The sequence below is a fragment of the Ustilago hordei genome (genome assembly GCF_900519145.1).
Source record: "Ustilago hordei strain Uho2 genome assembly, contig: UHO2_contig_03, whole genome shotgun sequence".
Classification (NCBI taxonomy): Eukaryota; Fungi; Basidiomycota; class Ustilaginomycetes; order Ustilaginales; family Ustilaginaceae; genus Ustilago; species Ustilago hordei.
This window is the reverse complement of record NW_024545288.1, coordinates 1,460,294-1,474,860: the sequence shown is the minus strand read 5'-3', so window position 1 is coordinate 1,474,860 and position 14,567 is coordinate 1,460,294. Positions and strand designations below refer to the sequence as shown.

At 50.9% G+C, this 14,567-nt stretch overlaps 2 protein-coding genes across 2 annotated transcripts; one reads left to right on the top strand and one right to left on the bottom strand.

Annotated features, from left to right (window-relative positions):
• Positions 1–776: 776 nt before the first annotated feature.
• On the top strand, positions 777–3,134 carry UHO2_02042 (uncharacterized protein; the record flags this gene model as incomplete). The annotated part of the gene is made up of 1 exon (XM_041559479.1): positions 777–3,134. One exon carries the CDS (start codon positions 777–779, stop codon positions 3,132–3,134), a length of 2,358 nt encoding a protein of 785 aa, XP_041415413.1.
• Positions 3,135–3,692: 558 nt separating this feature from the next.
• Positions 3,693–5,705, bottom strand: UHO2_02041 (uncharacterized protein; the record flags this gene model as incomplete). Its single annotated transcript, XM_041559478.1, has 2 exons — positions 3,693–5,424; positions 5,527–5,705. 2 exons carry the CDS (start codon positions 5,703–5,705, stop codon positions 3,693–3,695), a joined length of 1,911 nt encoding a protein of 636 aa, XP_041415412.1.
• Between the last annotated feature and the right edge of the window lie 8,862 nt (positions 5,706–14,567).

Genomic DNA, 14,567 nt, shown 5'->3' with positions numbered 1-14,567 from the left:
AAGCAAGCTTCTTGTCGTTACCGCAGTCTGTCTCTTCGTCTTGTCTCATGTTCTGAGTCGATGTATGTGCGAGGCCATTGCGTCCTTTGAGAGAGTCGAGCTATCGAAATTGCAAACGTACGAGATTCGAATGTGCCGAAAAGGGGGAAGTGTTGGTCTCTTCCACTTGCATGCGCGACAGAACTATGTGCATGCAAGAAGTGTTGTGTTTCAGGACCCTGGCGTGTTGCTTTCTTTGCAGCTCGAAAAGTCCTCAGAGGTTTGACTAAGGTGCCGTCACGCATGTCATAACGGGACTTTCAAGCTTTGCATCTCAGCCCTTCTGCCTTGTATTCAAGCGCCACGCAACCATGAACCCCCCATTTCCTCTTCAATCACATACTTTGGGTCTGAAACGGAAGTGTATGGCAAGGCAGCCCCTGAAGAAAAGCCAGAGGGACGTGAAAGGCGTAGTGACTTGCGAGGACATCGAAGCGGCTCGGCGACGCTGAACGCACGGCTCACCCCGGACTTCCCACCAGGCAAATGCACTTGCAGGAGTCGAGCTGAGCAATACGAACATCAGAACATGTCCTTTGAGTTTGCAACGTTCCTCCTCGACATACATCTATCTCTTGAACATCAAGCTGATACCAACAAAGGCTTCTTCTTGGCCACCACGATCAGAGTCAACAGGCGGCGAAGGCATCGGTATCTTACACATCTACTCACCTGTACGCTCGCGATACCGATCCCAAACAACCGGCCAAGGAGCAGCCTAAACCATCTACTACGACATGTCGGAGGTAGACAAAGAGAATCGCCTTCCCGCCACAACTGACGCAGCAAGCAAGCGCCCACTTACTAGCAAAACTTCAGCTAATATCACGTCGTCGCCATCATCAATCGAACCGCCTCTCGGTCAAGTTTCAGTCGCATTCCCAGCAGAGGATCCAGATGCAGATCGCGATATGCTTGCCAGTGACGGCAAGACGTTGCGGTCCAAGCGGTCCGTCCTCTTCTACGGATCTGCCAACTCGGCCAACAAATCCAACCAGCAGCCCTTCTCTCGCAGCGCCGCCAAGAGAGAATCAATCCTGGCGCTTGGAAGCATCGGTTATCTTCAGCACCTGTATACGAAGCAAGGTATCGCCAATCGTAAACGTCCGATGATGAAGGGCGCCATGACCCTCGCCATCGGTCCCGCCGGCGAAGCAATGATGTCGTCCGAAGGTGACGAACCAGGGGCGCTGACTGACTCAGACATAAGGACTCGCGGTCGGGCATCTTCAAGCCAAACTGCGGAGGAGGATGAGGGCCCTGACTGCTTCGATTTGCCACCAAGCCCAGAGGCAGGCACATTCACACGGCCGCGATACCTTGACGTAGCACGACCCTTGGAAGCAGATACGCAGGCACTCCGTGCTCTTCTTGTTGCCGACTTGCGACGACTGTCAGAGGTGTGGGCGCTCTCGGAGTGGATTGCGAGAGACTCAGATGCAGCCGGGATCAGGCAAGTGATGTCAGCAGACACGTCTAACAGCGAGAGCCCAAACATGCCACCATCCACCTCTGTGGATCTACTCTCTGTCATCGATGTGACCACCAAAGCCATTCGATCGGTACGCAGCTACATTCTTGCTCTTCCACAACGCTCCAAGATACCTACAACGGCCCCAAATGAGCCTATAGGACGAGACCGCTATAAGCGTCAAAGTAGCTTCAGTGGAGTGTCGAGGCCAGGCCAGGTTGGCACGCCAGTTCCAACGAGAACCAGTGAAATCCTTCACCACAGTCTCGCGGTTGAAAACAGCTCTGCGAAGCATCCCCTTTCCAAGCCGTCGTTGGAGAGGCGGAACTCCAGCACACAAGACACCGATGACGCCGAACAACTCGTCATAATCCGAAAGGCTGCGCTCGAGATGCTGTCCACTCTCAAGGACTTGGAGGCGAGAAATCGAGTCGAAGTTTTAGATGCCAACGGCGAAGGAACACTCAAAGATAGTTCACAGGAGCAAGATGCTCCCACCAAGCTTGCATTGAGCATCGACCCTGATGAGTCGAATATAAGCGCCTTTGCTGGCAGGGTTTCAGGTACCGGCTACCTATACCGCTCTGATATCAAGCTCGCTGATCTAGCTCCAGAGCAAAAGGTTCTTCAAGGTTACCTCAAGACAGTCAATGCGGTTTTGACATGCGCCGAAGCATGCATCCTGGAAAGCAGAAGAGATGGTCGCCGTTCCTCGAATACAGGAACACTCGGCGAACATGAAGCCATTATGCCTACAGGAACGTCGCATTCGGCCTTCGACAGTGCGCCCTGTATTCGCCTAGACTCGTCAGCGTCTTCGAACTCGTCCGACGCGAGTCTTGACTGGAGAGCAAATGGCCTCAGCACAGCAAAACGTGCTTCTCGCTTTATGATCGATCTCTGCGGCGCGTGTGTTGGAGAAGAGCTCGACGAAGCACGACTCAAGAGGCTGATCGACGCCAAGGATGACCTCGAACGCCTTCTGCCAATGCTATATGATGGCTACCTGCTCTGTCGAGCCTTCAACGAGGCTGTTCGAAGATCAGACAAGCCGTGGGGTTACATTTCTTCTCGCGAGATGCATGATCTTGAAGCAGAGGAGGCAGCCTTGCTCCACAAGGGGGCATTGCGGCTCAAGCAAGCACAAGAAGACGAAGCGGTCAAGTTCCAGACTCGCTCGGATAGGAGGACTGCCAGTGAAGACAATGGTGGCATAATCGAGACAGAGGCTCGCGCGAAGTCGCTTGAGTCGGAAAATCTACTCAGCCGACCTGGATGGACCTTCCGCCGGAGCGAAAACTTACGGGTTTGGGCAGCTGCACTCAAGTTGCGCTATCACATTCAGACCACTGCCACCCGGGCAGTCGCTTCTAAGCCTGTCAAAATGGGCCCGACGTATGGAAGCTTGGGCATGGGCAAGTTGGCTCTGCATGGACGTAGGGTAGCGTCAGAGTCACATGCGTCAGCTTCAGACCTTCCACATGGCTCGTCCAGAACGATCGACTTTGACCCGGCAAAAATTGCACGCAAGGAAGACGGGTGGCAGGAGATGCTGATTACGCTGCTCACAGCTTGGATCGAAGCCGTTGCCGAGGAGCAGGCGAGCGAAGCAAACATCGTGTGATCTTTGATACCATCGTACTCATTTCAAAAGTTCAGATTGCTTCGAATCGCAGTCAAGCGAGTCGAGCGATTTGTGCTTGAGGTCATTTACTTTGTGCATCACGTGATCGTCAAGAAGGCGTGCGCGTCTGGGCTGAATTAACAATCTACTCGCTACGCTTCCTCTTCTCTCTTCACTACATCATCTTCACCAGGAGCTAAGCGTACTATTAGCAGCCTGGTTCGTCGTTAATTTTCCCTCCCTTACACCCTCCCTTGCCGCTCGTTTCTGCACTCGACCGGCCCACTGTTACGGCGGGCCGGGAGCCTCCTTGTCGAGCTTCAAGGACCTCACGGGTCTTTACCTGCAATCCACTTAGTTTTTCGTGTTATGTATATACAATTTGGTTATGTTTCGTGCGATTGAGTCCAGGCGGGATGATTGAATGTGCAGAAACATCCCATGAGGTACAAGTACAAATGTAATGAAGGAGAGAGGACAACAGTGACATGGCGGGACCGGGGGGGGGGGGGGGGGGGGGGTTTATGGTATCAAAAATGTGACAGAGAGAAGGTAACTTCAGAAATTGACATCGTGACCGAAGGCCATTGAGAGCGAGTTGGAATCAAACAAGACTTCCTCCTGCTTTCCAGACTGAGGTTGCTGAACAGATGTGCTGGTAGGGTTGGCAAAGACACTGAGGCTGTTAAAGTTGGCATTGAGCTCCGAGACAGGAGAGAGGAGGGGAAGGTTGTCGGTGCGGCACCCGGTCCAGGCCTCTTGAGCGACGAGCGAGCTTGGGTGGCTGCTTCCTGTTGGGGAGAGCGCGAAGGGTGAGATGTCGCGCGAGACTTTGCCCCCTGGGATAGCAAAGTAGGAATGCTCGAGCATGGGAACTTCAGCTTGGATCAAGGAGTCGCCTGTGCTGGAGCTTACACTGCAGCTCGAAGTTGCACTGATCACTTCAACACCTTGCTCTTCCTTGACCAATCCGGAGCCGATGAGGGGAGTAGGTGGGGAGAGGGGACCAAGAGGGAGGGGACCAAGAGAGAGGGGACCGTCCGAGTTGGAACGGCTAGCTGGCATCGTAGGCACAACATAGTCGCGGTTGCTCTCGTGCTTGGTGCCAAGTGCGGATACGGCCGACTGAAATCCACTCCAAGCTGCCATCGAAGCAGGCATCTGTGACTGGACGTGGGCATTCCAAGCAACGATCCCTGTGGAGTCGGTAGAGAGAAGCTCTTTAGCAAGCCCCTTGACATCGGTGCTAACCTTTTCGAAGCGCTTGCCAGCCACCTTCTGCATAAGTGCAGCAGTAGCGACCTCAGCTACGGACGGTCTTTTGAAGAAAGCATCCGAAGTACTGACAGGCAAGTGAATCGAACTTCGCCTTCGAAGCGCAGCAATTGGCAATTCCGAAGTAAATGCGTCTTGCGTAGGGAAGGGAACGCCGGCAAAGTCGTGACCGTGAGGTGCGGGGAGATCGATGGGGCGAACATGCGCAGAGGTGGGTGCCATGGTCGGAACACCGGTGAGGTCGACCAGACCAAGGTCAAAGTCGGCCTCGGTGGCATTAGCGCGACCTGAAGGGAAAGCTGGCATGGACGACGCAGTGCTGAGGCCCATAAGGTCGACGACGTGAGGCGATGTCATGGTCTGCTGTTGATGCTGGAAGCTAGGCGTTGTGGGCTGATTGAGGTCGAAGAAGGGCCCCGCAGTGACCGAAGGAACCAGCGGTGCGGACAGAGGACCAGGGTAAAACTCGACCGGTGCATTGGGTGATTCGACGTGTTGTTGTGCTGGTGACACGGTGAGCGACTGATAGTATCGGTAAGCTTGTGCTGGTGTTGGTAGTTGCGAGACCGATGCATTCTGGAACGGCGACTGAGGAAGTGGGGATGTGAGAGGACCAAACCTGTGCTGCATTGTTGTTGCTCGTGTGTCGGAGATGCCGCGACGGCGACGGGGACCAAACTGAGAGTCAACCGACTGACCTTCTAGTCGCGGGTCAGGCATTTGGAGAAAGAGTGGTGCCAAGTCCTGCTGAGACATGTCGCCGACGTAGTGAGGGTGGTGAGCTAGTGGTGCTGATGGCATACCGAGCGCAGCGCCTGCGTGCAACATGGAAAGAGGCGATTGACCAGCAAAGATGCCGAGTGATGCCATGCGTGCTAATTTCTTCTCCTTGTTCCTACGTTTGCGCTCACGAGACATGAGGTTTTCGTACTCGGTCACCGGCTCGTACTCGCACTCTCTGCGAAGACGAACACAGGTAGAGCACGAGGGTTGGGCTCCGTCGCACTTGATTTTCCTATGACGAGAAGAGGAGGAGACATTACGAAGCAAGGGGAAAAGGATGTCAGTATGAAGAATACTCATACGGGAAAGCCCTATTATAGATGCGAGTACCCACCTGTGACGACAATGAATGCATGCCATGTTGATGCGCGCTCTTGTCTTGCCTTTACCATCCAGGCTGTCGGACGGCGATTCGGCTCTCTCCATGCCATGTTCTGAAGTACCTCTCTCGGATGTTCGCTTCCTAGCCAACACGGGACGAGAAGAGTGGGTGGTGTCAAATGGTGAGGGCATCTTGTCGGCTAAGTCGAGGCGGAAGGTAGCGACCAAGTTGTTGAATTTTGGTAGGACAGGAAGCACAGGTGTGCTGGTCTGTGGATTAGCCAGAAATTGTCTTATTATTCGATGCTACGGTCGAACGCAAGGTGAAGAAAAGACGACGAGATGTGGTTGGTGGTGAGCACCGAGGTACGGTGAGAGGCGATGCTAAGGATGGAGGGACGTAATGATTGTGGTGACGTCGGGTCTAGCTATGTTGTAGGCTGTGTTGTCGACAAAGGTGATGGAGTAGGCTTCAATTGGGATAGTCGAAGAAGTTCGAGAGAAGGGGGGGGGGGGGGGGGAGGAAAGTTTAATCGTGGCGGAAGAACATGAAGCGGAGTCAAGGGGATATATACAAAGCTGCGCATACTCTTGCTATCTCTGGCGTACAAAGGGCAGCGGTGAGCGCTAAGTCTAGACACACGGAGGCGAGGCGGAGGTGGCTGACAAGCATCGAACGGCCACGACCACGATTACGACCACAGTGACAGACAATGGCATGTGACAGAAGACAGAGCATGGATGTAGATTCAGCAACAAAGGTGCAAGAGAAAAGAGGAAGCTGAAACCATGGACCTCAGGAGCTGCAGCATCAACTGTAGAGCCAATCTATCTGGGTCGGGCGGAATGAGAGCGACCAATCCAACGATTGCGAATAGGGCCAGCCACAATTTTCGTCTCCGCGGTAAGCATTCTATTGTGCATCTGACCAGATTCTAGGGTGGGCAGGGCGACCACGATTGCATGGGAGCGAGAGGCAAGAGGGTCAAGCGAGTGGCGCCAAACTCGTGGCATGGCATCCCTGCAGATTTAGCGGAAAGGCTGCTGTATACAATAGATGGGTGCGATGGCTGGTGTGGGAAAGTGTCGCTTTGACTGTTGCAGGAGCAGAAGGGAGAGCGGGTGGTGGCAGGTGGCAGCTCGGCTCTCCGGCCTAAATGACCGGAATAACAATAAGAGAGTATCAAACATTTTTCAATTTTAAAAACACGGGTTTTTCGAAGGGCGCGTTTTTGAAGGAAATTAGTTGAAGATACGTCGGAATTTCTAACAGGTTTACCCGGGATGCAAAGTGAGGATTGTGAATAAACAACGTGCATGTGAAACACATGTTGGTTGTTATGGCAACGACTCAGGAGCTCTGTAACGGCAACTCAGGAGCTTAACATAGGACACCCAATTCATATGAGGCAGTCTAACAACCCTAAAAAGACGTAAAAGGCATATATATACACATGTAGCTTCAACCCCCTTTAAGTAATAAGACAAGCATTGCAGTTAGTATACACCTGTGTCAGCAGTCATGTGCCTGATGTCAGGGGTCGCACACCTGAAACCTGAAATCTGTAGTAGAAAGACAACTACTACTGATCCTATCAAGATCTGTGGTAAAAGGCCTTTATTATTATTCTTGTTGAAATCTGTTGTAGAAGCCTTCTATGACTTTTCTCACTTGAATATGTGGTAGCTTGAAAGTTATTGCAGCTTTTGACTAACCACTGTGGACACTCCATCCAGAGGTAGCTCAGCATGATCAATAACTATTGATATGTTGTGATGACACCAAGATCTGGTGCTGATGATGTTGCTGGCACCAACACAAGTGTCCAGTGGGTCAACTGAGTGACTGAGTGATCCCTGGACCACAGTGGACAACTGCCTTTGGTTCTATGATCAAGAGAGCTGGACTGCAGTATGAACTGCCTTCAGTGTCAATTGATGTCAATGAGCAGTGATACAACACATGCACTATGTTAGATGCAATGCTCTGCAATTGCAACTGTTGATGGAATACTAACTATACTCTCTGTGAAGCTATAACTAGTGATGTAAGGTGTAGAGTAGATGGCGATCCACCCACTTGCTATGGTGAGGAACATGGTTATATACCATTCTTGCAGTGTCACCTGCAACACTGCTCCTCCTCCTTGTCCCTCTTATCCTCCCCATCCACCTTGTGATGCCACTTGTTGGCACCACTTCCCTTGCCTCCTGTGGACAGATGGTCCTCTTGCGGCCTCATCTCTCTCAGGGGTCAGTCCCACTTCATCTGAGTGGTGACTCACACCCTTTCCATCCTCCTGTCATTGGTGCCCACCTGCTGGCACCAACTTCATTGTCATGCAAGGCCCCTACTTCATCTGGTAGTAACCTCCCCCTGGCTTGGTATCCTCCACTTGCCATATCGGCAATAGAGGCACCTCTCAAACTGATTCTCGTGAGGCCTGTTGTAGCGAGCGTGGTCCTGCTGATTCTATGGACTTCCGTAACAAGACCTGTGTGTCACAGGGGCAGCAGGTCAGCGTATGAAGGGTGCGCCAAATTGATCAGCAGCAAAACATTGGGAATCGATGAAGCTAATTGGGTTGGTAGTGCATATGATTTACAAGACCAACTGAACTCTGGGGTCCAGGTTAATTTCACAAGGACTGATCAGGATCAGCCTGATCAGCATGTCTCAGCAAGTCAGCCAACATGAGCAAGCATCAGGAGCTTCAGGAAGGAGGATACCAGCATTAGAAGGAGAAGCATATGGAGATAACCACATGTAGGAGTGGGGGACCAAGCTCAGCATCACATGGATGGTTACCACTTGAGGGGTACATGCATATAGCCACACAGGACCAAGCACAGGAGCAACCACAGGACCAAGCACAGGGGCAACCACATGACCAAGGGGTTTGGTCACAAGGACCAACAAGTGGCTAAAGGGATTCACAAGATAAGGTCAAGAAGGTGGTCACTGGTGAAGAGAGAAGGAGCTGTGTCAAGAAGAATGGAGATTGGTTAAACAAAGAGGAGGAGCTGTGTTGAAGGGGTCATCACACATCATCAGGCAGAGAGAGAGCATGAAGGCAAAGGGGCAGTGTTGCACAACCATTATGCTGTGCAAATGGTAGAGGCACAGCATCAATGGGGTTGATGCCAGCAGGAGAGACAGTGTCAAAAAGGGGATGAAAGCCCCTCAGGAGGAGCAGGATAGGTGTCACAGGCAACACCAATCAAATGCATAAATACTCTCATTCTACCACAGCATACAAGTGGATCCTGATCCACTCTACTTACTATATACTTACTCTTTACTTGACTCTTAGCTACATATCATTGCAATAGCAGTGCTTTTGCAACAACCCCCAAATGTGTGTGTTGTATCACTGTTAGGCATCAACTGTAGGTGGTGTTCTCCAAACACTTGTGGTCCAGTTCTTCAACTGTAGGCAGTGTTCTTCAACACTTGTGGTCCAGTCCCTTACTGTAGGCAGTGTTGCTCAACACCTGCAGTCCAGTCAGTTATTGTAGGCAGTGTCTCACACCTGCAGTCCAGTAACTTCTGTCCTCTGTAGGCAATAAGTATATTGTGGTCCAGATGACATCCAAGAGCATTAACAACAGTACTGCAAACACTCATACTGTAAGGAGAGGGTATCACTCACTTTCCAATGAACAATGAACATGCCACATAACCTCTGAACAGAGTGTTCAAGGTGGTCAGCCAAGACCTACCAGTACGAAGCCGTCTGGTTACATTTAGTCGAAACATCCTGAGTAGATTGTCATGGGGCTGGTGTAAGCGGTCGCGCGCCAGAGACTAGCTGAGGTTGATTGAGTAAGGTCTACTCGATATGATTCGCCTAAATGTAACCAAGCATCATCACCTAGTAAGTCTTGACTGACTGCCTTGAACACTCCATTCAGAGGTTGCATGGCACAAATGTTGTTTGTTGGTGAGTGGGTGATACACCCTCCCCTACAGTATGAGTGTTCATAATACTGTTGATAATGCTCTTGGACATCGACTGGACCGCGATTTGCTAATTGCCTACAGAGGATGGGAGTTACTGGACTGCTGGTGTGAATCACCACCTACAATAACCGACTGGACCGCTGGTGTCAAGCAACACCACCTTCAGGAAGGGACTGGACTGCAAGTGTAGAAGAACACTGCCTACAGTAATGAACTGGACTGCTAGTGTGAAGAACACTGCCTACAGTTGTCGACTAATGGTGATACAACACACACATTGAGAGTCATTGCAAGAGCACTGCTATTGCAATGATATGTAACCAAGTAAGTATAGAGTAAGTAAGTTGAGTTCAGAGTGGATACCGATCCACTCATATGCTATGGTAGAATGAGAGTATTTATATGTCTGGTCGGTGTTTTCCCTCGACACCTATCCTGCTCCTCTTGAGGGGCCTTTGTCCCCTGTTAGGCACTGCCTTGCCCTGCTGGCATCAACCCCTTCGATACTGCACTCCTACCATTTGCTTGGCGTAAGGGTTATGCAACACTGCCCTCTCGCCTACATGCTCTCCTTCTGTCTGATGTGTGATGCCCCCTTTCGGCACAGCCCCCTTTCGACTTGTGAATTCCCTTTTGAACCTCGTGACCATACCCCCTGGTCATGTGGTCACGTCAGCACAGTTCCATCTCAACTTGTTCAGATCGGCTGACTAGTTGAAGCGTGCTGATCCAACTGACTCCGACATTGGCACAGCTCCGAATACTTGTTCAGATTGGCCAACTAGTTGAAGCATGCTGGTCCAGCTGACTCCAACCGATCCCATGAGATCAATCTGGATTCCCAGGGTTTGATCGATCTCATAATTCATGTGCACTGCCAACCTGATTAATCTTGTTGATCCCTGATGGTTTTTGACTCTGATCAATCTGGTGCACCCTTCATATGTTGATCTTCTGCGCACCCTTCATATACTGCTCCGTTACGCGACATTATCATAACTGCCGCTGATCATTTGGCGCACTCTCTTGCGCAGGCCAGCCGTCCCTGTGACAGCTGGATGCGCAAGAAGCAGGAAGATCCGTCAACTCATATGAAGGGAGCGCAGGAATCAAGGAATCGAGGAATCGGGCAGATCGTAGGATTTGCAGCAGAGTTCACTGAGATCTGTAGTAGAGACAGCTCTATTACAGATCTCACCTAGATCAGCACAAGCGAAGTTGATATCATAAATCCTGCCAGAATCCACAGTAAGCATGATTGTATGGCAGATTCCATGGAGATCAGTGGCAAAGACAGTTGTACAGCGAACTTCACATGTGAAGGAGGACCAAGTGTTGCCAAGAAGGGGACCAAGCTCAGAAGCATGCAGCTGGTTACCATGCAGGGGGTCACAAGATGAAGACCAGGAGAACCATTGCCAGTGGGAGGAAGAAGAGCTGTGGCAAGGACACCAGCAAACAGGTTATGAGGAGGAAGAGCAGTGTCAAGGGAATTGACACCTAGTTCAAAGAAGGACAGATAGGAGGGATGAGGAGGAGGGGCAGTGTCACAGGTGATGCTGCAGGCATGGTATATAACCATGCTCCTCATCACAACAAGTGAGTGGATTGCCATCCACTCTACACCATATCAACTAGTTAATACTTCAAGCATAAGTACATATTAGTTTCAGTCAGCATAGTCACAATCAAGTAGATTGCCTCTCATTGTAGCATGTGTGTTGTATCACCACTCACTGATGTCCGAAGGCAGTTCATAGCAAACCAGTGGTCCAGATTCAAGATAGAACTGAAGGCAGTAGTCCACTGCAGTCCAGGGATCACCTCAAGCAATAGTCGACACACTGGACACTTGTGTCGATGCCACCAACCTCATCACCAACAAGATACTCACACCAGACCTTGGTGTTACCATAACCTATGTGTTGACATTGATTGTGCTGAGCTACCTCTGGATGGAGTGTCCACAGTGGTTAGTCAAAATCTGCAATAGCATTACTACATTCACAGATTTGAGTGAGAAAAGTGATAGAGATGGCTCTATTGCATATTTCACTGAGAATCGCAATACCACTAGTGTTGTCGCATAACTCGACAGGATCAGTAATAGTATCGACACTATTACAGATTTTAGGTTTCAGGCGCACGACTGCTGACACTTAGCTGGTGTACCTGATTCACACAACACTGAAGTATAAGCATTTTTCACTCCCAAATGCTCCGGACTTGTAGAACGGAATTCCTATTCCAGTGACAGTAGTCAAGTGGATCCTCATCCACTCTACACTAAACTAGCTATATCTTTACCTTATTGTCATGGGACTGGATGCTCAAGAAGCAGGAGGGTCACGGGTTCATATGGAAGGAGCACAGGTATCGAAGATCTAGTCGAGATCAGTAGAGAGCATGGTCGTAGTGCAGTCTCCATGGAGACCATGGACTCCTACGGACTCACATGCAAAGGAGGGCCAAGCATAGCCACGAGGAGGACCAAGCTCAAGGAGCAGGCACAGCCACGAAGAGGACCAAGCTCAAGGAGCAGGCACAGCCACGAAGAGGACCAAGCTCAAGGAGCATGCAGATGGTTACCACTCAGGGGCTCGAGAGACAAGAGCCAAAGGAACTGTCACTGATCAAAGGAGAAGGAGCAGTGTCGAAGGAGTTGACACCAGGTCATGAGGAGGAGGAGCAGTGTCGAAGGAGTTGACACAGCTCAAGAGGCACAGGGGTGCCAAGCAGGAGAGGCCCCTGAGCAGTACTCGATGAAGAAGGTACTCTCTGGAGAGAGAGCAGGAGCAGCATCGCTGGCGATGCTGAGTAGAGGTATATAACCATACTTTCTCATCATCAAAGGTCGAGTGGATCCTCATCCACTCTACACACATCATAACTAGTTATCACTTCAGCATAAGTATATATTAGTTTCAGTCAGCATAGCAGCAATCCATCAAACCTGCTGTCACTGCACAACTTGATAGTCACCGATACCAAGACTATAGCTGTCGCACAGTTTGATAGTCACCGAGTATCTCGACAGACCGACCTGGGTTTCAGGCGCAAGACCCCTGACATTAGAGTGGATCGTTCAAGCAGCTCCTCACGATCACCATGATGGACCCAGACCTCAACAATAAGCTCGATAGACTACTCACTCTATTGGAAGCACAGCTAGAGCTTACCAGACAGGGTCATCAAGAGGAACGACTACAACGAGCTCAGCTGGGTAGGGAGGAGACAATGGACCTCTCTCACTCGGAAGACCAAGCAGGAGGAGGAGATGAGTCTATGATAGGAGACCCACATACTCCTACTCCAGCTCCATGACCAAGACGATCAGTCTCATTCAACTTGGATGAGCAGGAGGACATCAACTATGAGAAGTATGCTTCACCTACTGGGCCAAGATATGTCAAGACTAAGGTGGACCCCTACAGCAGGACTAGGACGGACCCTTACCCCCTGGACCATGAGGAGGACACCAGCATCATGGCAGAGCTTAACCGGTCAAAGCCCATTGCCACCCCCTTCCCAAAGTTCAATCCCCGAGACATGGAGATCTTCATTCTAGAAGCCGAAGCATGGTTTAAGTTCAACCAGGTGTATGAGCAGACTAGGATGATCAACCACATGGGTGCTCAACTGGAAGGGACAGCAAGAGAGTGGTGGACCTCCAAGCTCTGTATTGATAGAGCTAGAGAAGGAAGGTTGTTCAATGATTGGCACTACTTCACAGAGCGACTGTCAGAACAGTTCAACCCACGCAATGCTAGGATGGAGGCATACAACAAGCTGTTGGCTCTCAGACTCACAAGTGATGCTCCTGGTGCTGCCACATGTCATGTAGAGCAGTTCAGAGACTTGGAGGGACAGGTCAACCTAGATGACAACGAGCTAGTGATTGATCTCTTCAGAGGAAGTCTCACTCGCAGCATACAGGAGAAGTTCGAGAGGAATCCACCTGGGAAGAGATGGGAGTGGTACCGAGAGGTTGAGGAGATCGATCGACAGAGGATGCTACTACAGCAGTCCTCGGCTAGACACTCACTCCCAAATGCCACGTCACCTCCACTAAGAACTGGGTCTCGGCCAATTCAAAGTTCAATCCCCATACATCAACCCACTCAACCTTATCCAGCTCGATCACCAGCACAAGCAACTACACAAGCAACTACACAAAACCTAAACAGACCAACTAACCGACCCCTTCCCCATCAACCCACCCAAACCTCGAAGCAAGGAAGCCCTGCTCCATCAGGTATCAATACCTGTCATGTATGCAAGGGTATTGGCCATTGGGCCAGAGACTGCCCCAGCAGGAGGGTAGACCCTCTTAGCTCTCGACCCATGGGACCAAAGGTTATGGTCACCACAGCAGACCCCTTCGAGGAGGAGGATGCTACTACAGCAGTCCTCGGCTAGACACTCACTCCCAAATGCAATGTCACCTCCACTAAGAACTGGGTCTCAGCCAAATCAAAGTTCGATCCCCATCCGACAACCCACTCAACCTTATTCAGCTCGATCACCAGCACAAGTAACTACACAAGCAACTACACAAAACCTAAACTGACCCCTTCCTCATCAACCCACCCAAACCTCGAAGCAAGGAAGCCCTGCTCCATCAGGTATCAACACCTGTCATGTATGCAAAGGTATCGGCCATTGGGCCAGAGACTGCCCCAGCAGGAGGGTAGACCCTCTTAGCTCTCGACCCATGGGACCAAAGGTTATGGTCACCACAGCAGACTCCTTTGAGGAGGCCACCAACTCAGGAGATGGCCACACAGGCAGCACCGAGATGGGTGACCCTGAGGCCATGGACCTCAGCTCATACCAGCAACCCATGGACCCCGATCACGAGGAGGAGCACGATGATGACGATGACGAGGGAAACATCAGTGGGGTGATGCACTGATGGCATGCATTGCTCTACAAACCTCCTCGCCATCACTCTGTATATATCAAGATTGTCAAGTATGTTTCTCTACCAGTGGAGGCAAAGCAGTACTGGACAAGATCGATCCATGGTGTCACCGGGCACCAACTCTCCATCAATAGTTCTGCGAGCATGCAGGTATCTATTGGAACAC